Raw genomic sequence first — 22,785 nt, forward strand, 5'->3', positions numbered from 1 at the left:
AATACACCAACAATCCACACCACAGTTACTGTAAGAACCAGCACACCCAGGAGCAGCTCAGAAATCAGGATCAAGCCCCAGGTTATCATCTGATGGCTTGTTTGAATCACTACACAGCATTCCTTACAAAACCAGCTCTGAACACCTCATTTTGAATTACTGGAAGCCTCTTCCACAGAAGTAACAACATTCCCACCTCCTTTCATTGTCTTTCTTGATCCATTTTTTTATAATGCACAATTCTGTACAAGAAGTTTTCTGGGCTTGTGTAATAGGTATCAACAATTCCCTAGGGAGCATCTGTGCTTACTGTTCTTTATTTGTCTTAATGCAAAATCAGGTTTGACTTTTCAGTATTATTTAAGATTGATACTGCCACAGCAGCCTGCCAAAACCAGAAGTAAAACCCAATTCTATTCAAGTTTTTCTGAGGAAAAACACCAATCTCAATTATTTGCACCTAAGACCATTTTCCAACGTAATTGTTACCATCTCAAGCCCATTTACAAGGAAAGACAGAAAAGGGGTGCAGACAGACCCTCAGTGATTTCAGTCTTAAAACTGTCACACTGATTATTTTCTTTTCTGTTTACTGCTGTCAGGCTTACATGCAGACTGCAACTTTCACATTCCTCAGGTTTCCTGTGTGGTTCTCCTGCTGCACATCCTGACTTTTCTTGTGAATCCACTCTGTACTGTTGCTATTTATTTAAAAAAAAAAGTTCCCACATCCAAAAAACAGCAGCTGGAGATCCTGCTCTGAAAAAATCCCTGCCCCAGAGGCACCAGGGGTTTGGCATTGCTGTGCCACAGCAGGATGAGCAGAGTCCTCCACAATTACTCAGAAAAAACCTCTGGTCCACTTTATCCCGTAGAAGGCCAAGGCTGCATGTCTGAGGCAGCAAATATTTAATATCTATTTAATCCTCATGCTAATGAGGCAGCAGGTCAGCACTTTCCTCTTGGGATTGACCCCTCCAGGCAGGCAGGAGCAGCCTGGCAGAGGTGCAGCAGCACTCACTGATTGCTCCCTGCCATGTTCATTCCTTCCAGCTCACACCTGTGCCTGCACTGCAGCCTGGGACAGGCACAGCTGCAGCCAAACTGCACTGGAGCTTTGCAGAGATCCTTACAGCTTTTATTTGGATCTCTGGTCACAACAAAGCATGAGAAAACATGAGGTGTTATGAAATAGCTCACCCTGCAAATTGGGACTCAAAGCTGCCCCTGTGGCTGTCACAGCAGCAAATGAACCTGTGCCTTCCCCTACAGCCTCCAAAGGCCTTCAGAACATACCTGGGAATTTGGAAAAATAAGCTTTTCTGTATTTGCTGCCATTCTCATCGTTCCAGAAGTGTGTGGGCTGGCAGGGAATGGGCTTGGTGCAAACCAGCTCTCCACTTTCACCCCAAACTGGTTTTCCTGTTGATGAAAAAGAGATATTGTCCACATTTGCTTTCTGTAAATAACAGAGTACCAAAGCAAAGAGCATCTACACTTACTACTTGTTGTTAAAGTTAAGATCACCTTGCTACTGTATTTTCAAAGTGTGCACAGTATTCTGGATCATAGTTACCTTCATCATTCCATGCTTCCACTGCCATGCCAAGATTTCTGGCCTGAATTTCTCCTTTGTAAACAGGAACTGTAACATTGTGACCCATGAAACATGAAATTATATCTGTTCCACCTACAATAAAAGAAATCCATTTAGAATACACAGTATTTTTTGGGAAAAGCCAACCTGAAAACTACATAGGAACAGGAACAGCCAACTGCCAACCTTTGCCAAAGGCTTCTGATCCACACTAAGCAGCACAGAACAAACAGCATTATCTAGCATGTTGTGACTTTTATTAAAAGGTTTTCTTCCTTACTTTATATATCTTGTTATGTGTGTATGCCTTTCATGCAGAGCTATCCCTTAAGGCAAAACTTTTCTCCTTCCAACAGTGTCTTTAATCTCATTTAAGGAAATTTCCATTTATAGGAGAGAGAAAACAAACAGGGCCTGCTTTACAGACTTCAGATATTTACAGAATTACTTAGAAATGTTTTCTTGTTTGTTTTCATTAGTTTAAAATAACCAGTCAAGCTACATTTACTTAGCTTTTATACCTTTATCAGCATGGGAGGAGGGGAGCCAGGCCTTCAGGAGGAACAGTTATCTTAAGAAAATAGATACTGTCAAAGTGCTTACTTAACTGGAATATTTATAGTCTTTCTAGGACTTTATGGAAGAGAATTAAGACACAAATCAATCATGTTATCTTTTCTCAAAAATAGGCTTCTGCATTGGAGTCTATTAATGTCTGTAGTAGCAAGTTCTGGATTCAGCACTACTCTTACTGAGCCCAGAGTCTGAGGTAACTTCAGTAGCAGAATAGTCACATTTTAAAAATCAAACTGAGTTAAAAAGCTCTTTGAAAAAGTCAGTCCTTGTCACAAAGCAAAATGAGGAGTGCTGTGGTGGACCTTATGTGAGCAGAAGTTGCCTCAGCCAGCACTGCTCACAACAAACTGCACAGCATGGGGGCTTGATATTTCTCTAATTATATAATCCACAAAAAAAATCCATCTGCAGTGCCAATTACTTGGCACAAAAGAACTGAAATGGGAACTCTCCAAGAGGTATTTTCTGCTAAAGTCAGCTATATGCAGAACAGTGTGTTCTGTAGGTTAATAGACTCTTTGCTTGATCTCACCCTGCCACCCCTAAGGACAGCCAGTCAAAATAAATGATCATACTTAAAATCCAAAACATCCACCAAAACCACTTTGGAGTGCCTGAGTTTCATTATGGCACAGTGAATTATGCAGAAAACCTCAGCACTAAAGAGACAGCTCATTCCACTTTAACTCTAACCAATCCCAAATGATCCAAAGCCTCCCAAGCAAGCAGGAGGGAGCTGCACAGGCAATCAGAGCATTCCTGAGATGCTGCAGCATAAAAGCCTCACCTGAAATGGATCCCAGGAGGACACTGCTTTTTATGTGTTTGTAGACATACTCATAGCTTTGAGATTTGAGAGGTGATCCTGTAGACAGGATAGTGTGGAGTGTTTGCAGATTGTGTGTTTCACCTTAAAGAGGAGAAAAGCAGCACAGGTTAAGGCAGAATTTCTCCAAGTGTTTGGAACTGTTTGTCACTACAACCCAGAATAATTACATAAAGGGCTGTGACAAGACAGGGAGCCAGAACCAGGAGAGGAAAGGTAGGAGGGAGGACAGAAGGGATTCACCAGCTTTTTGAGGCTTACATGGTTTTAAATTTTTCTCTTCTAGCACAGCCAGCCACTTTGCACCCGTTCCAAGGATGGTGATCCTAGAGGGAAGAGAAGTTTACATGTTTTGCATATTTAAATATGCTAAGATTCTGAAGACCTGCAATTCCCACTGCAGTGAGCAGAGGCTGTTACACACTCTGTACGTGGATTAGACAAACAATGCAGCCTCTCAGAGCTTTCCAAGTGCAAGGCACATCCTTTTGAACTATCAGAATCAGTCAGATCAAATGTCATCTCTGCAGCTTTGAAACTTTTAACTCTATCTTTAAATATTAAGCAAAGCTTCCCCATCTCCCAGAGACATTCACTTACATTTACAGGAATTTGTAACTGCAGAACACTCCAAAGACATCACAAAATGTTATCATGTTTACTTTATTAATGGGCCATAATTTTCCAAGAGTGCCTTGGTACAGGGAAACTTTGCCATTTCAAGGCACAGTTTGACAAAAAAATTACTCTGGGATAGCAACCAGTGATTTTCTGGTGAAACCTGTTCAGTTCTCAGTGGTGAAAGCCTGAGCTGCCCATGCCTAAATGAACAGGAAATTTGGCCCAGCTGAACAATTCCCTCCTGCCCTTGCAAAGGGTATTTAGAGCTCTTCAATACAACAGAATAAAAACCTGGTTTCTGCTGATTCCTTTTACATTACAGCCATAAACTCACTCAAGAAAATGCAGAGCTAGGTGAGGATAAGGGACACAGCACAGAGCATGGGCAGGACCAACACCAGCAGAGCTGGAATAAGATCCTGCTGGGCTGGGTTCTCCTCCAAAGGCAGGGTGGCAGGCAGGACACTGCTCCAGGCAAGGAGAAGGGGATATTTCAACACTGCCAAATGGGATCTCTCCCCTTGCCATGCTGGTGGAAGACTCCCCTGAGGTAGGATCAGGCTCCTTGCACAAACACATCAGGGCACAGAGCAATTTGCCAGGCACATGGGAAGGGAGCACAGAATGGTTTGGACTGGAAGGAAGCCTGGAGATCATCTAGTTCCAGCCCCTGCCATGGGCAGGGAACCTTCCAGCATGAGAGCCCCAGCCCAGTGCTCCTCAGCTCCCCTCTGTGCCAATCCTATGAACTATTTTTACTCTTGTGTAACATCTCACTTTCCTTCCATGCCTCAAACCAGTGCTTATTTTACATTAGAATACAAAATGCTTCTCTATTTTAAGCTCTTTGACACTTCCTCTACAGCACATGTAGAGCCAAATCTCCCTTTATTTCCTTGCAAATGCCACATAAGTGCCTTTAGTCACCATCCCCCAATCCCAGTCACTAATGGCTGTCCACTTGAGTCATTCCTGCCACGCAGGATGAGATATCCCCATGATCCCCTCAGAATATGCTCTCTGAAGGAAACTGTGCTGCATCTTCAGAGGAGAAGGTAATCTTCACATGTTGGAGCCTTTTTTTTTTTAACATATTTAACATATGAGTGAGCTGGGAACAGACTGCATGATGAAGTAGCACCCAGATGGCCACCGCTTTTAGCGCCAGATTACAAAAGTGAGACATGCAGACACATTTATCTTCACTTGCTCTTGGCATGTGGAGACAATGCTTAAAAATAAGCTGGGCTCTTTCTCAATTCTCATTTTTTTGCCTGTTGTTCCACCAGGGTTTCTTTGGGGGTGAAGCATGGCTCAAGTTTGTGGGTTTCTTTTGTGCTTTTTACTGGAAGCATTTGGACTTGGCATTAAGCTTCAGTTATAATGGCCAGAGACAAAATGTCAGTCTTTAAATATTACATGTCACAAAAGACAGTGAAGTTTAAATTATTAATGATGCAGAGTCAGAAAGTGACTCTTTTGTCATCCACTTTCCACCACAAACAATTTTAATTATCAATTAAGAATGACACTCGTTTTACTGGTCATAAAATTCACATTTACTCCTTACATGCAGCTGGCAAAATAGGAAAGTAACAAAATAAATTTTAAAAAATCCAAGTTTAACAAAGTGTACAAAGCAAAATGGAATCACAGGGTTTAGAGGTGTTTATCTGCTACCTGCCATTTCTCTAAGCTTCAAGAAAGGGTGCTGTGAGCATTTTCAGGCACAAAAAATGGCAAAAAACAATTACTGAACAGCTTATCAGTATGAATTAGGCATTATAGGTTAAAAAGCAAAATATGAAAATATAAGCAGCCCTGCTGAGCCTTTCCAGTCAATTTATGTCTTTAAGTCAAAGTTCTCTATTAAAATCTTAGGTTGAGCTGCTTGAAAAAAAGAGTAAAAGAGTTCTTATTTACTAAGTTCTGAGTGTGCTGAGAAATTACTCTTCAGATTGCTCCCAATTACTGCCTTTTGAAAAGGCTGCTCTTGAAAACTATTGAACCAAAAGTCTTTGTTTGCCTGGAATTCTAATACCTGACTCCAATTTGAAACAATCAGCTCTTTGTCTCTCCCCCTCTCTCAGAAAATGTTTTAGTACAAATTTTCAAAAGCAGTTCCACCCAGGGCTGAGCCAAAAGACAAACTGTGTCATGCTGTGCACGAGCTCCTGCCCAGGGAGGCTGCCTGGGGCAGGGTGACAGGGTGACAGTGCCACCAGCCTGTATTTAACCCTGCATACATACCCCAGTCTGTCAGTCAGGTCCCAGAGCACGTTTGGGGAAGGAACCAGAGGAGATCCATCATAGAGCACCACTGAAGCTCCTGTAGCAAGGGCAGACACCAGCCAGTTCCACATCATCCAGCCAGTCTGCAGGAGAGAAGGAGCTCCATGAGCGCTGTCAGCTGGCACAGGAGCTGCACCAGCTCCACAAGGATGCAGATCCTGGCAGAAGCTGCACCCAAGCTCCATCCTGCCCTCATGCAAGAGATGCCACCTTCCCCTCCATGCCCCTGCCTGGATTGCTCCTGTTAAACCCACAGCAGGGATTTTGTCAGATCACATCAGCACTAGGCTGAACCTCTGCTCATCCTCTCACCTGCCCCAGCTGCATGTTCTGATGGATGCTGATCCAAGTGATCCCTGCAAACACCTCATGAGCTGGGGATGATCCCATGGCTCCCTGCACACACAGCTTCACAGCAGAGGCAGGACAAGGCAGAGACAAGGCAATTACCATGATCCCTCCATGGAGACTCTGCCAGCTGACTAGTCATGTTAGAGTTCACAGGGGAGCTCATGAGGAAACACATCAGCCTTCTCAGACTGCTACAGTCACACCAGGCTTAGCAATCATTCTGCTTGATCACAGCATTAGAAAGAACCCCCCCACCACACAGGTGAGGTTTATCCCCTTTCCTTTATCAAGTTTGGAGCTGGGCAGCTTCTCTCCTCACAAACAAAACAGAGATATAAATTATTGTCTTGAGTATGACCTAGCCCTGCAGGAAGGTGGAATCTGATTTGCAGGTGATATTGATGAGGCAGCTTGATCAATAAACCTAAGAGACTAAAAATCAATCCATTTTCCTCAGCAGTTAGGTCAGAAACATTTAACATGGGTTTGACCTTTCATCAGAAAGGTCCCTGCTGCATTTTATTATTTCACCTGATTTTCTTTTCTAAACTCAGACAGGACAATCCCTTGCAGCAAAATAATTTAACACACAAAGAAGTGTACTTGTGGATTTGTACGACAAGTTGTCCCATCTTTACAGGAAAAAGATGTTACAGTGTTTCTAAAAATGCCCTAAGCCCCACTTGCCGTTGTGTAGTACATAATCACATCACTGCTGCTCATGTTGCCATGAAGAATGTGCTCCTTCAGGTGCTGGATGAGGGTACCCTGCAAAAAGAAAGGGAAATATCAGATCACATCAATGAAAAACAAAACTCTGACAGCACATTAAGACTTAAAAAACACTAACAGTCAATAGCTTGCAGGATGTACTCCAGGATTAAAGCAAGCATTTCCCTCAACTGCAACTGAAGTAAATCCCAGGCCTATCTAACAGCAGCAGCAAGTGCATTCTCCATTTTCTCACAGAACTCTTCAGCCTGTCTCATTAGACCTCAGCAATTCCCACTGCACATCACTGCTAATCCATGGAATAAACAGCTCCCTTCCCTCCCAATGCACACAGCCACCAGTGCACAGTGCTCCATGCAGACCCTCATGTGAGCAGCAGGCTTGCAGCAGCCAGGCTTTGCCAGAGGAGCCCTTGGACAGCTTCATTTTCAGTGAATTTGGGCAATGGGAGGAGTGGAGGACTGAGAGCTGCCATGAACTGCAGCAGCTGCTGAACATTAGCACCATGTGTCCAAATTATCTTATCTATTAACATCTAGGAGACAAAAGACCTGACAGCACAGATCTCTTGTAAACACGGGAGTGAGTAGAAATGTGAAATGTCTCACTGCTCAGAGCATCAATATTAATAATCTCCTGAAATGTATTATTTCCTGTTGCTGCAAATGCAGCTAAACCACTTCCCTGATCATCATTAAAGCACAACTTGCTAGGATAAATAAATTTACAGACTACTTCATTAAGTCACTTCACTGCAGTGACAAATTAATGTAGCCAATGTTAAAATAAAAAATGTTTTTTTCATTTATGCAAGGAGTCACAGTGAAACTATTAAGAGCCTCATAAGCATGAAACAAGATTTACACTGAAAGAAAACAGATTACAGATAAACATTCAAAATGAAAAAGGAGAGTCATAAAACTGGCACATGCTTCGGGAGAAAAAGCAGAAAACATTAAATAAAAATAAAGGAGTAAATCTTATTTTCACTTCACTGCTCAAAGGAAGCAGGTCTGAATTCACCTACTGCTGCTGGAACACCCTGAGCTGTCACAACGCTGCCATCTAGCTACAGCTGCCCTCTCCTACAGCTGAAAACCAGCCCAAAATCGGGATTTGGAAACACTCTGTCGAACTGAATCGGCAAGGTTGCCAAAAGAATTGCAGGTGTTTACATAATTACTGCATTTATAAAGGAAAGCTCATTGTTCCTGCAGGAGATTCTGAAAGAGCCACACAAAACATCAAAATTAAAAGTTATATTCAATTCAGATAAATACTGGTTTTCTTTTTCCTTCATTTCGTTTTTGCTACTTCACAGCTTGGAACCAAAAGGAGATTTTTGAGAATGGTTTTAGGTATAGGCTATGAACAATTTCCCTGCAAAACCTGGTACCTCTCAGGGTGTGGGAGAAGGCAGATCTGCTCTAAACTCAGAAGGCAGATCAGCTCTCTTGAGTTCATTTAGAGGATTCATTTATTTACAGGACTTTTACAACCCCGAGCATTTATCACTTCACAGCAGATCTGGCAGCTGATAAAACCCCCGGGTGTTGCTGCTGCTCCTGGGGCCAGGCCAGGCTGGGGAGGGGCTGAACATCTGGAGAGTGAGCCCAGCTGTGCAGAGCCCCGGCAGGGCAGGGCTGGGCACTGCCACACTCCTGGGCTGGGCTCTGGGCACCAAACAGCCCTGAGGGCTCTGCAGCCCTGCACAGCTTTAAACACAATCCTTGCAAGCCCTTGAGATGCACAGAAACTGAAGAGGATTTGAGCTCTAAATTCTCTCCTTTGATAGCTGGGAGCAGGGAATTACTGCAAAGGGGCCTGGTAGGATGAAGCAAGAAGAACCACCAATGTTTTTAGGACTAAATAATAACATTACTAATGTTGTTCTGCAGCACACCCAACTGGCCAAAACCACACAGCTTTGCTTCCAGGATCAAAAAGAAAGCCTACTCCTCTGAGCCATCATTTTTATATCATGTCCCATGCCCTGACTTCATTTTCTTTATTTATGGATGTCATTTCACTGTGTAGCAAGAAAACAGAGCAGAAACTTACTGCAGAATTAGAGAAACTGGGTTGTGAATTTAAACTAAGCTGCCTGTTGGCATCTAAAATCAGTACAGTAACAAACCAGCATTGGAGATACTATAAATAAGCAATAATTGAAATGTCTTCACCAAAATGTCATCTCTTCTTGCTGTTTTCACTACCAGAAACATTTGGTTTAAACTAAAGCTGGAAAATAAAACAAAGACAGTAGGCTAATTCTGCTTTTTTTAAAAATCAAATCAATGCAAATCATCCTATTAATTCCAGTGGAAACAAGATTAAGCCCAGAACAAACAGACAAAGCCAATCAAGCGTTTAAAAGACATCTAAGAATTTATTTGCATGGACTTTGTGTAGGCCCTATTCAAACACTGAGGTCCCTAGTTCAACAATTTGCTTTTCAGCCAGAGGTGCTAGCACCACAAAAAAAAAAAAAGAAATAATTCTGCACCACAACTATAGAGCTGCTCAGTGGAAACACAATCATCCCAAACAATAGATCTTACTCATCCATCCACCCAGCAAGGATGAGTAGTCTGGACCTAAACTCTAAGGTAGCTCTGCACATGATTCAGCTGGAGAGCAGAGTCATGATTCAGGGCACGCTAACAGGTAACACGGGAAAAGAAAGAACTTTGCAAGAGAAAACTCCCATTTTCTGATCTACAGCTATTTCTCATCTCTACTGTTTATCAGCCATCACTGAACAAAACACCTGTCCTGTTTTTGCTAATCCACCTCTGCAAGTATTTACCCAGTCTGAAGCCAGCACAGCTTCAAAACAGCTGTCAAGCTTCAAACCCCACCTCCTTTCTTCTTCCCAAGCACTGGGTTTGGGTCCCAAAGGGCCCATTTGGCACTGCCTGCTATGATCTCCTGCTGATTGATAACACAGAGCAGAGTGTTTACAGCAGCAGGGGACTTGTCTGGGGGCAAATCCTCCCATCCCTGCCATCAAAGGGAGGCAAGAACAGCCACACTGGGGCACAGCATCAAAGGATCCTGCCCTCAGGCCACCCAGGCCTGCAGGAGGCTCACCCTGACTGGCAGAGCAAACAGCACAAACGGGGGACTGGCTAAAAGCTGTGCAGTTCCACTTACACACGCTGCTGCAGATGCTCTGCACAACACACCCTGCCTGCCCTCAATGGGGAAACCTGCCTTCTGTCAAGGATTATAGCAGAATTAAAGCTCCAGCACTACTGCACTCACTTCCTCTATTTCTAGAGCTTTGGAACATCAACAGCAAATGGAAAGCACCTGAGCAAAGGTCATTCTGGCACCAATATCAGATATTATCTTTATAGTATCTGATTATTATACACAAGACACAGCCTCAAGCAGTTTCCATGCAATGCAAAACCTACACTCAAGATTCCAACTCTCTGCTCTCCTTCCTTAGAGGACTGCTGAGGATGACATACTCTAAACTGATAAACATGAAGGTAAAAAATGATCCAGGTAATAAAAACTGCAAGCTCCCTATGGGCCGCAAGCTAACCATATCCAAAAATCAGTTGCAAACACCCAATTGAAATTCTTTGACTTTTCTTCTTCAAATATCAGTCAGGCCACTTCCACTGGTGCTTTTGTGAATGACACTTGCTCCTAGGACACACCTGGAATCTGAAAGGTCTCCACACTGATTTCTAAACCAAGGTATTTACTGTCCTTACCAACCCACACTTGCTTTCCAATAGCCACTAACAAATAAAAAGCTTCACTGTCAAGTTACTGAAAAACCATCAGCAATCAATTCTTCCTTAAAGTATATCAGAGTGATGCTGTTAAAGGCAAAATGTAAGGCAAGCAGCAAAGCCCCAGGAGGGAGGACATACCCCTGCTGAGTGAACCATGCACTTTGGTGCCCCTGTGGTGCCTGAGGAATACATGATAAAGAGAGGATGGCTGAAAGGCAGCTGCTCAAACTCCAGCTGGGGAGCCTGGTCTCCTTTCCCAGTGGCAAGGAAGTCTTCTAAAAAGACACTGCATAAGAAGGAGGAGGAAAAAAAAGAACATTTCAAAACTTTCTGAAAGCATGACCCCAGCACACGTGTAAGATCACCTCTGTACCCAGCAGTGCTCCCATTACCTGTTTGGAATCTTAGAAATATCTATGGTTTCTCTTGAGGACACGTATGGAATCACCACCACTTTCTTTAGGTCTGGAAGCCCTGGAAGAAAGAAGAAAATTATTTCTAACATTCAGTTACATAAGCAAAGGTCTGTTCTGCCTGATTGAATCATACAGTGTAATGCACCAAGTAACAGAAGTAATTCTGATGCACTGAGTATTGAAACCCCAGAGGACTGGATTGTTACCCAAGATGTAATTTCCTCAATGCTGCCAGCCTTTTATGTGTAAAGCTGCAAGCCTTAGTGCTGTAATACCTCCCCATTTATCTTCAGCAGCACTTTGAGCTTAAAAACACCATCATCAGCCCTGCTCCCACTGCTGGCTAATTCCTGATGATCTATTAAAGTTAAGCAAGCAGAAGAATGTCAAAATTACAGAAAAGGCCGTTCAGCTTTTACCCAAATGTGTTCTGAAAGCCTCAGTGGCCGCTGTGACACTGCAAAGAAGGAAGGACAGCACAAGCAGTGGCAGGGCAGGCTCTGAGTGCTCACAGAGCCACAGAGCAGGTGGGATGCAGGGAAATACCTTTTACCACCCTCAGCAGCTTCTCCAAGTGGTTGTGCTCTTTGCCATTGTATATGACAGCTTCAACAGAGAAGATGAGCTTGGGCTGAATTTGGGAAAATCTGTCCAGTACACCCTAGGGATAAAGAGAAAAATGGGTTAAAAAATGAAATTAACTGCTACAGTAGGAAAAGTGTTAAAAAAATGAAATTAACTGCTACAGTACGAAACTTCAGTGGGAGCTGAATGCAAATTTCAAAACAAGCAAGGAATAAGGACAGGAATTAACAGGAGAGTTGTTAAAAGACTGGCTGCTTGTCCTTCACTCACACAAGATCACAGAAGCACAACAGGTTTGTAACAATCCATTTCATGACCCCCAACCAGATCACAATGATGAAACCCCCATGGATCACTTAGGGAAGGGCCAAGCTCACAAAGTCCTAAACAGCTAAAAATCACCTTGCAGGTCAGATTAGACTCATGTGAAGGGGAGAAGGAGCTGTGATGTGGGCAGAATGGGGCACCTGGTGCCCATGAAGGTGCAGGAGGAGCCCCAGGTGCCCCAGCTGCTGTGACAGGGGGACAAACACCATCCTGGGGGAGAGGGGCCCCCACATGAACTGGCAGCTTTGTTCTGCCACCTCTAACAAAAGAAACCTCACCAATGGTTTTTTAGCAAAATAAATTGATGCTGAACACACACAGACTACCAACAAAAGATACCACAGCTCCTTCAGTATCTCTGCAGCACAACACATTCAAATGCTAAATTTTCAGGTGTCTCCTCCAGCTTCCACAGTGTTCAGTAATTTACCACAGCTATCATCCCATTTGAGATTAAAACCCTTCTGGCATTTACTGTTTTCCATGTACACTGCATGCAGCAGCCTACCAGAAATGGATCTTTTTGTATTCAACAGCAAGAAGCAAACCCTTTCAATAAAAGCTCTCAGCACACTGATGTTCAAACCTCTCTAGCTCCATTACTTGAAGCATTAAGAAGTACAAGATTACACAATACTGTAAAATTGTCAGCAAGTCTTCAAGAACAATCTCCTAAATCATGTTGCAGAAATCAGACTTGAGTCATCTCCTTATTCTTCCCAGCATTCTTTATTTTTCTGTTTTCTATTTTGCCCTGTACATTGCAGCCAAAATGAGAAACAAATTATTACCAAATCTGAAGATGAAAGCAAAAACATCACGATCAACTCATCTCTGTTCAACTCCTTTCCAAGCTGGGCTGCTCAGCATTGCAAAAAAATCTGCTGCAAATGGACAGGAGTTCTGTCCTGACAATTCCTCCATGCTACAGGAAAGCACAGGTAAGGGATATGGCTAATTATAAATGTATTAGCTGAGAATGTCATTTAACACTTTCCCTCCTATCAAACATGTATTTCCTTTTCCTTGTTCACATTATAAGAAAATACAGTGACAAGGCACTGACATTCAAATTTCCCAATTACTTTAAAACAAAAAAATCACCAGAATCTGTTCTGGTGACAGAAGAAGATTTCAAGAAGCCCCTGGTGTGTTACCTAACAAACTCAGAAATGGAGATTTATAATTAATACATTACAGTTATTCTCTAAGGGAGTATGAAGTCAGATTTCCTGCTTTTTTGGTAAATTCTCTGCCTCCTCCTCTGCTCCATTCCCAGGAACAGACCAAGCAGCCACACTTGTGTGCATTTGTACACGTGTGCAGGGCACACACATCCATTTCCATCATGCTGGTGTTTAAAAATTCAGACCAATGAGCACTAAGGGGACTCTACAGAGAAGAATCAAATCTGAAGAGAAGTGTGAATCAGAAGAGAGATGGCTCCAGCTCTCGGGGTCCTAGCAAAGCTGCTAACACACCCAGTCAGATTCATTAGCACTGGCAGCACCAAATCCCTCAGGGCAGCCTGCTCTGCCACAAAGGCAACACAAACAGATGGAACACGTAATTGCTACACTGCAACTCCAACCCAACCAGATGGCTCAGCAAGGAATTCCTTCCACAAAAAGCTCAGGTGCAGCAGACATGGCTCATTCTATTCCAGTTCAGTCCAAAAAATTGTGCAGGGCCCCCAAATGGAGCTGCACTGAGCTCACCAAAGGCTGAAGTTCCAAATCCAACCATTTCTCATGCCCAGGCCAGCACTTTGCCATTAATTGATGGGAATGGGTAACAGGGAGCAGAGAGATGAAGCAGCAGCTGCCAAGAGTGCTGAGGTGCGTGGGAGGCAGCTCAGTGGTGCTCTGACAGCAACTTCCTCAAGGCTGGAAGCCTTTGGAGGGATGGCATTCAGAGCCTGCAGTGTGTAGGCAGCTCTGAGGAGTGACATTTCTGAGCTGCACAAAACACATACACACAATTGGACTTCAGATGTTGGAAATGCTACACTATTCCCCCAAGCACAAAAATCTTGGTGTATATTAACAGGAATGATGCAACTTCACAGAAAGAGGAATAGCTTTTGCTCAGGGTGGAAGGCAATGTCTCTGAGGGCCTCTGCTGATCTCCTTCATGATTTTAGGATTTGAATTCATGCCAACACACGCTGCCAAAGGAAAATAAATGATATTGATGGTACAGTAGCTCCAAGGCCAAGTTCCATTAAAAAGCTATCACAAAAAACTAAAAGCTGGGCACTGAAAACAACAGCACACCAATGTGGCAAGAAAACACACCAGCCCTTTGTAATGCAAGCAAAGTGAGCAATCTTCCCCCAGATAAGAGATCGAATCACATTGCACAAAATACTCCATACCATCATTTTCTGAGCAAGCAGAAAATATTTGTAGAACAGATTGATCATTACATGCTGTAATGATTTTTTTAATCATTTTTCCCAATGATACACCCCCAAGTGTAAGAACATGGAATGCTGCTGCCCTCTAGTGCTAATCCAGGAATGATTATTCCATACATTTCCCAGACACTGGGGCTAAACACTGAAATTGAGGGGTTTATCTAAAAACATTGTTCTTTGCACTGTGCAATTCAAAACCACTACATTTTTCAGATGTAAACTTTTAGATAGAAGAAAGCTTTAATACCCCCCTTAGAAGTTTAGATGCATTGTTGATGTGTGCAAAAAACTTTCCAAAAGAAGCAGAATACATTCCCAAAGCTTCCAGGGCACATCTGTTTGGATGTCATAATTCCACACAGAGCATTTATTTCTACACTAAAAAGAGTTAATCAGGTTAGTGATATTAGTATGAAACTCCTCACTGTTGGCAAATAGAGCCTTGTGGAACAGACCCAGCAGGGTGGTGCTGAGCTCACCCTGACAGGAGGCAAAGGATGGGACTACCTGGGCAAAGAACCTGCAGTGTGGAAATTGGAGTGAGGCTGCCTGGGGCAGGGTCTGGGAAGAAGAGCCAAGCTCAGATAACTCTGCTGCTCATTTGCACATTTAATATGATAAAAGCTCACCAAGACATGGAGTGAATGTGAAAATATCCCAACAGTGAGCAGCTAAAGCCACTCAAATCACCCAGATCAGCAGTGACAGCAGCAGGAAAAGCTCTGAGTGCTGGGCTGTGCCAGGAGGTGGCAGCAAGGCTGAAGGGACAGAAGCCATCTGCCACCTGAACTCATCATCCCCGCGCTGGTGTGGGGCTCAGCAAGGGCTGCTCTGCACAGGCTCTGGGCTACTCACGTTAATGCCAAAGTCTGGGGAGGTGGAGCTCCAGATGGCACCGATGCTCGCAGCTGCCAGCATGGCCTCCACTGCGTGGATGCTGTTGGGCAAGTAACCTAGGGCAGAGGGGAATGGTTAGAGTGGAACAGCACTAAAAATATATAATATGTACAGTGAACAGGCTTTAAAAATCAAAAATCTAGACTGAAGCACCCTTTGAAGTTTTCCACACAATCAATGTCGTACCTCGAAGCCAAATCAGTTACACAAAGAATTAGTAATAAATTCATTTATGGAACTATTTGTATCTGGGTTTTTATCTCAATATTACTCCCAATTTACAAGTGTTCCTGCTTAATTACTAAGCCTTTCAGAATAAGAGGGCAGCACAGAGAAAAGAGTAACTGGGAGAGAAAATTCATGCATTGATTAGGGTACACAGAGACTGAGAACACAGCAGCATGCAGGGCACAGAACAAGTCTGCAGGAACAGCCATCAGAGAAAGAACCAGTATCTGTAAGGAAAGATTATAAATAGCTCAAGAGCAGAGATTCAGCTTCACAAAGCTAAATGCTGGCTGGTAGACACTGCCAGAATCTTAAACACAAACAAGCAAAACCAGTGTCTCAGCTGATAAGGGAATAACAGAGTGGGACAAGCCCTGGAACATTCCCACACAAATGTGGCTCTTCAGGTTTCTCTCATTAGCTTGCAGCAAGATTTCAAGATTTAAATTCAATTTATCACGGCATACAGAATAAATTAATGTCAAGAAAGTCAGATTTTAGTTCAGTGAGCCCAATTTGAGCAACTCTCCAGAAGGGGCTGGGTGCCTGAGTCTGACTCTGCACTGCTCAGAATCCAGCCCACAAATGGAAAAGTGCAACTGGAATCCACAAACTACACTGAGATGGGCCAAAGACCTGGAGTTTCAGATCACCTTTCTTAAGCAACCAAAAAGATGCCCAAGTACTTGAAAAAAAGCACAGGATGGGCCTAATTGCAGTACTCTGACACATAATTAGAATTTCACATTTGAAAGCTAAAGTTAAATGGCAATAAAAATGCTTTCCAACCTGCTCAACAGCAGGGGTGGGCACTGAGATCTCAGGCTGCAGGTGCACCACAAGGATCTACAGCCAGCACACACTCAGCAGTGCAAACTTCTCAAAGAAGGATATTTATGGATGCACATTTCAGGACAGGAACTCAGATCTTAACAGCAATTTCTGCTATGTTTAATATTGCAGTTAGGGGGTACCAAGATGGATTTTTGTGAGGTTTTTCTACATTGATTGAAAAAACCCATCCTTTTTCAACTTTGTAAAAAGTGAACTTCCAAGTCTTAAACTGAGATTCTTCCTCATTGAAAAATCAGTTTCTTAACCAGCAGTGCCACTGCAGTTACTGAGAGCTGCTGTGCTTTTGGGAGCAGTAACTTTTAAAACAGCATTATGACTTAAGCCAAACAATTTCTGGAAAACACACAACTGTGAATAAAAGCTTCATGCCATGCTAAGGTATAAATTGCTCCCTAGAACTGCCTACAGCTTATAGTGGTTTGTCCAGTGAAGTTCTTCAGCACATAAATGCACCAAACCTCATGCCCATAAAAGCATTATTTATTTTGCTATTTTCCCCTTGGGGTCAAGGCTTATACAAGGCACAGTATCCCAAAATCTCAGTGATGTTTCTTGTAAGACAAATATTCCTGCCTAAATAATTTGAAATCTATGAACCAGAACAGACCAAAACGTCATTTTGTGTGACGAAAGCAGTTCTTTAACAGATGCCAAATATTTCCTGAGCATTTCTTGGATGGGATCCTCAGGGGGCCAGAGGGCAAGGAAAGCAGAGATCTCTGCCTGTGCTTTGGAGCAGTTGTTCCTTTGCCACAAGCTTCACTTCTGTTCTAGGCAATTCTCCCTCTCACCTCCACACAGAAGCCCTCAAGGCAAGATCACAGCTCTCTGCTGATCATTGTGAGGCAGACAATGAAATCACTGCTTTCATCTGTCAGCTGGCTGGGAGTGTGGTTGAGTTGAGGAGGATGCCAGCCACAAGTGCCCAAAGGCACAAACCATGCTCAGCAACTGACTCTGCATTTCTGTGCCCTCACCTGCTCCCAGAGCCCTGCTGCTCTCTGGGCTCTCACAGATTTATCCCAGCTCCACCAGAGATAAAAATATGGGTCTGTTCTGGCTGGAGATGCTCCAAACACAGCAGAGGAAGAACTCGTGCTCCTTTTCTCTCAGCAGCTAAATGACACAAACTACTTCTGCCAGTCTTTCAGATTAACACTGGATTCTCATTTAGAAGTGAAGTTAATTTTTTCTTCCTGCCACATCTGCGATTCTCCAGCTGCTCACAACAACTCCATGCATGGAAAGCTCCCTGCATTTGTCTGTGCCCCTGGAGATACCACACACCCCTCAGGGTCTAAAACTGAACAAACAGGAATGTTGCAGACAAAGAGGATGAAAAAAGCAACTTCTTCATCTGGATTAGCGTCAGAGCAGTGACCGCTGTACAAAAAGCTCTGTATTATAGAGGAATAACGGTGCTGCTGGTTTAAATATTTATGTTTGCTCATATATTTAACTAGGGCCTCCATGTTCCTTGATATAATATTTCAAATAAGGATCAAAACTAGGATTTGTCAGCATGGGGAAGGCTACAGAAGGTATTTATCTCTGAATCTTCCCTTAGTCCTTTCTTGAAGGTGGTAAGAAGGGCAGAAACTACCTTCTGTTACCAGAAAGAAAAAGATCTTCCTTTGGGTGAACTGGAAAGCAACTGAATAAAGGGCTCAAAACCCAGGAGCTGGGAACTCATCAAGCAGAGTATTACACACAAGGGTTCCAGCAGCACTCCTCCTGACTTAGAAAAATGTATGGTCTCCATAAAAACAGAGAAATGAAAGCTTTACCTGACATAAAACCTGTGAAATCTCTCAGCAGGACAAGCAGCATTTTAAAAACACTGTCTGGATTTTTTTAAGAGGCACTTACAGCCTGATCTGCTCAGGACTAAGTGCCTCAGCATTTTCTGTCAGTTGCTATTTGCTTAATCTAGCACACACCAAGATTACTCTTCCATGTGTTCATCTACACTGCAGCACCTTACCAACAGAATAGGTAAAAACCATAGTCCAAAAATTGGATATAATTATTCTGAAAACTATGGCAAAAGTCTGATTTCTCAGAGTGCTGAGAACACATTCTGTGCAAGCACCTAATGCCTTCATGAAGTTTAACAAAAGTTTCCTCTTGGAAAAACAGGCACCCAAACATTGAGTTTTGTGCATGGAGGGAAAAAAAAAAATCAACAATTGAACTGGGACCCTGCATCAAAGGTTTTGTCTGAGCCTTGAAAGAATACATCAGGAAGAAGGAAAATAGAGAGCAGCAACTGAAATATCTTCTCAATATCTTCTATTACTGAACTGCACCAGCTCTCAAACTGAACAGAATTCAGAGACCAGACTCCTGTTTTCCCTTTTCAGCATTTCTGCTCCTGCAGGACCTTCAAGTGGCCACCCTGCCCAACAGGACAGTGGCCTGAAACCATCAGCACCCTGTAATCTCCTTACAAAGCTTTACAACCCACGTCAGCAGCAGGGCTAATGCAGTTGCTATAGATAAAACAGCAGCTTTAGACAATGTAACTCATTGATATTTGTTGAGGATTATTGAAGATGGAGGGAGAAGACCCACCTTTCACTGATCAGCATCAACTCCAGTTTATTCATCAATCAGTCACTTTTTATAACAGTGTTAATTCACTTCATGCATATTGCAAAATCTGAGCTCACAATAGGTCAGAGATAACACACCAACTCCTCCTTATGTTTCCAATACCAAGATTTGGGTTCTCAAAATTATTTTTGCTTTCCCAAAACAGCCAAAGATAGAACATCCACTTGTTATGAGAAAGCTGCCTGAGAACTCTGATATGCCAGGTTCTCAAGGCCTTCATGTTTGTCACTTTCACTTGTAATTAAAAACAACCTGAGAACCTCTGCTGTTCACAGAAACAGGCTGTGAGAACCTGTCCCCCACAGCTGCCTTCCAAGCCATCCCTGAAAAAATCTCCAACAAAGGATGTTTTTGTGTGGGGAAGATCAGATTGTTTCCAACTGCTGACTTGTAACAGAGCAAAGCTGGCTACAAGGATGGAGTGGAAGCAACCCAGAGAGGAGAAATATCCTCCCAGTTGTGTTTTGTTCTTATTTTAGTCATTATCATTTGCCAGATGGCCACTGGGAGACCAGGAGCACCTCACATGTGGCTCTGGGAGCTTGCAGTAGGTATTCCAAGCCTCTTCCTACTGTTCAAGCATCACTGACAGCACTGCAAGACATCTTCAGAGGAAGAAATATGTTTCACAACACATCTGCTTCAATTATGTTCACTGTTAAGTGCTCTCAGTGAATGAGAGGGAAGACTGGAATGAAATGAAGCTGAAAAAAGTGCTGACACCAGAGCCTGTCCACCCACACTCACCCACCTCCAGCTCCAACATGCTATTACTGTCATGATGCAAGCAGAAATTGCACTGAACAAACCAGGGGGGATGTTAAGCGTAATGAGAAGTTAAAGCAGCCTTGTCTTAGAGGCAGCAAAGCATGGAGATGAAACTCACAGGAAAACAACAGTAAGAGTCATGTGTAATTCACACAGCTCAGATTTGAAGAGAAAGTGTCAACAAAGGGTGTCAGAACCTGACAGGCTGACTGCATGTTAGGCAGCTGTAATGAAGTTCATAGAGCAGCTCCTTTCCATTTAAAACCTGATTTTTCAGAAGCAGCAGAAGCATGCCCTGTGTTACTACAATGCAACAGCAAGAATTGCCTTTCCCTCTGCCATCTGCTCTAAGTTTTGGGACAAATTACATCCCCGTGGATTCTGGCAAGTTCTGGAGAGCCTGATTTTTGATACTACAAGTGGGTGTAGGACTCCAGCTTCCCCACCCAACACTTAATGTCTCTTGCCCAACTCAGTTTGGGAAGCTTCAGCCTCTGACTGAAATGTTACACTCGAGCTCTTCCAGTGACTGCCAATATCCTCTGGGATAGCAGAGAAATTGAGACCCCCATAGAAGTATCTAAAGTGACTTTATTAATACTTGAAAAATACTATCAACTATGCTTTTTAATTTAAACAAGAGGTAAGGCAGCCACCAAAACAAAAAATTCAAAAATCAGCCAGCCTGCAGTGCTAAACAAGACAGTCATTAACTAAAAGGAACTGTTAGTAAAATTATAATAGCATTATTAGCAGCACAGGCTACAGCAATATTTCAAGACCAGGTTTTCTCCAGCTGCTGAGTACATTTTCCCTGCTGCTGAAGAAATGAACAGATAATACAGCATTAAAATAGAAAATTGAGATAAAATTCAAGCAAATCCATCTTCATTCAGACAAACCTTCCCAACTTCACTGTATGGTTCATACCTAATTAAGGATTTAGCTCTAATTCCATGTTAAAAACCAAGCCACCAGCTGTGATAATTTCATGTTTCCAGTTCCAAGCCTACTCATACCATATGCAAGAAATGAGTTCTACTGAGGAGATGTACACTTCCAGGTCATAGTTGTGGGTTTAAAATTTAGTTTTCAAGACATGTTAAAGTTTGCAGCATGCAGAAAACAAATCAGTTTCATCACTGTGGGTTTGCATCATGTAAGAATTTACACACACTTCTTTAGGATAATGGCCAAGTGTTGCTCAAGGAACATGGGATTCACAATGGCACAAACCCCACAGCTGCCAGGTAGGAGCCAAGGAGCTTCAAGGATATTGCAGCTCTGACCTGCACTACACCGACAAATTAATGATATCAGAGCACACAAAATAGAGGTGAAGCAGCTCAGCTGGGAGATGAAACCCAGCAATTCAGAAACCAATGGAACTCCATTCCAAGCCTGGACTGCACACTGGACACGCTGTTCACAGCACAAAAACCTGTTTGTACAGAAAACCACACATGACAGTCTCTTGACAGGAAACAGTGCTGCAGAAGATGTGGAGAGCTGCAGAAAGCATCTCAGGGTTTAACCCATCTCTGCACTGGTGACTTGAGGAGCTCTGACCCAGCAGCTGCTCACTGTGCCCGCTCTGGGGGCAGGACAGGCTCTCCAGACCTGCAGCTCCCCGAGCACTGGGGCACCTGGGGCCACCGGCTCAGGACAAACAGCCCTGGACCAGCATTTCCCCGACTGCCCCACATCAACCTGCCAGAGCCTGTGATCAAGGCTCAGCCAGAGGCACAGCTTGCACCTTCTCTGCTTCCTCAGAGTGTTTCTGGAGCAGACCTTGGTGAATGAAGCATTTTCCTTCCCCCTTCAGTGCTACAGAACCCACGGGCTAGTCCAGGCTCCTTCCCTCTAGAAATGCATTTCCTACAAATGTAAATACAGCAGCACAAGATCCTTTTCTTTACAATGTTTATTGAAATTTTCTCTGAAACACTATTTCACAGCCATGTTTCTGTAACTGACTACTCACTTGCACATTTCAAATAAAATTCCACCTCCTGCCCCTTAAAAAATTACTCACCCACAACTCTGTCTCCTACTTTTACTCCCATCTTCCTCATGGCTGCAGCATACAAAGCTACAGCTTGTCTCAGTTCTTCAAAAGTAACTTTGAGGATTTCTTCCTTGCCTTCCCCTGAGGAAAGAAAAGTAAAGCAATCAGTCAGAAATCATGCATTGCAATGTGAGTCTAACACAAACAACCAATCCTAGTACAAATCAATTCTAAGAGAACAGCTTCCACTAAATATTTATATTTTTGCTTATGAAGTTGCTCTTAAGCTGCACCAAAAGCTCTTCTTTTTAATGGGAATCAAGTATTAATCAGTGGTGTTTGTTCAGTAGGTATGAGGGCATTTCTAAAGATAAACACACTGCAGAAACAAACTATTCATGGAGAAAGGTGTGCTCTCAAGGAGGATTCATGGTAAATAGATTGCACTCACCAAGGCTACTTTTCAACATAAGAACCTCATTTTACCTTTTTGCTCAGTTTTCTCATCAGGTCTAGGAAGCAGCACAAGTTCAGGTTTTATTACACTAAGTCAGTGACTAGAAAATGATGCACATCCAGGCCTGACTTTTGCTGTGCTTTTGGAACATCTGCCTCTGCCAATGTAGCACAAAGCAAACAAACTAAACTGAACTCAACTCCCCTCTGAAAGGATCTGCAGGGTGTTTTCCCTATTGTACTGAATGTCAGGTGTTACATAAGCCCTTAATAAATCACTCGTGAAACAAAACAAACCAACCTAAACGTTATGAAAGCAAAAATCTGTCACCCTCAAGTCCCTTCCTGCACCTCCTCAGTGTGACTGCTGTCCTACCTCCACCACCCAGCCCTTGCCACGAAGAACACACACACACCAAGGATGGCACAGGAAAGGTGAGCTGCACACCCTGCTCCTTTC

The 22,785-nt window shown here is 43.2% G+C and overlaps 1 protein-coding gene across 1 annotated transcript in view; it reads right to left on the minus strand.

The window, feature by feature from the left end:
• The window catches only part of AACS (acetoacetyl-CoA synthetase), a 37,864-nt gene that overhangs the window by 7,584 nt on the left and 7,495 nt on the right, over nucleotides 1-22,785 (minus strand). Inside the window, exons 4-14 of the mRNA XM_064726800.1 lie at nucleotides 21,897-22,010; nucleotides 15,353-15,450; nucleotides 11,713-11,827; nucleotides 11,143-11,224; nucleotides 10,889-11,036; nucleotides 6,951-7,031; nucleotides 5,871-5,995; nucleotides 3,261-3,325; nucleotides 2,961-3,083; nucleotides 1,577-1,690; nucleotides 1,297-1,422 (exon numbers count right to left, since the gene is read on the minus strand). Of these exons, the coding sequence (XP_064582870.1) occupies nucleotides 1,297-1,422; nucleotides 1,577-1,690; nucleotides 2,961-3,083; nucleotides 3,261-3,325; nucleotides 5,871-5,995; nucleotides 6,951-7,031; nucleotides 10,889-11,036; nucleotides 11,143-11,224; nucleotides 11,713-11,827; nucleotides 15,353-15,450; nucleotides 21,897-22,010 (1,191 nt within the window). The remainder of the gene's footprint in view (nucleotides 1-1,296; nucleotides 1,423-1,576; nucleotides 1,691-2,960; nucleotides 3,084-3,260; nucleotides 3,326-5,870; nucleotides 5,996-6,950; nucleotides 7,032-10,888; nucleotides 11,037-11,142; nucleotides 11,225-11,712; nucleotides 11,828-15,352; nucleotides 15,451-21,896; nucleotides 22,011-22,785) is intronic.

This window comes from Zonotrichia leucophrys, chromosome 15 (genome assembly GCF_028769735.1).
Source record: "Zonotrichia leucophrys gambelii isolate GWCS_2022_RI chromosome 15, RI_Zleu_2.0, whole genome shotgun sequence".
Classification (NCBI taxonomy): domain Eukaryota; kingdom Metazoa; phylum Chordata; class Aves; order Passeriformes; family Passerellidae; genus Zonotrichia; species Zonotrichia leucophrys.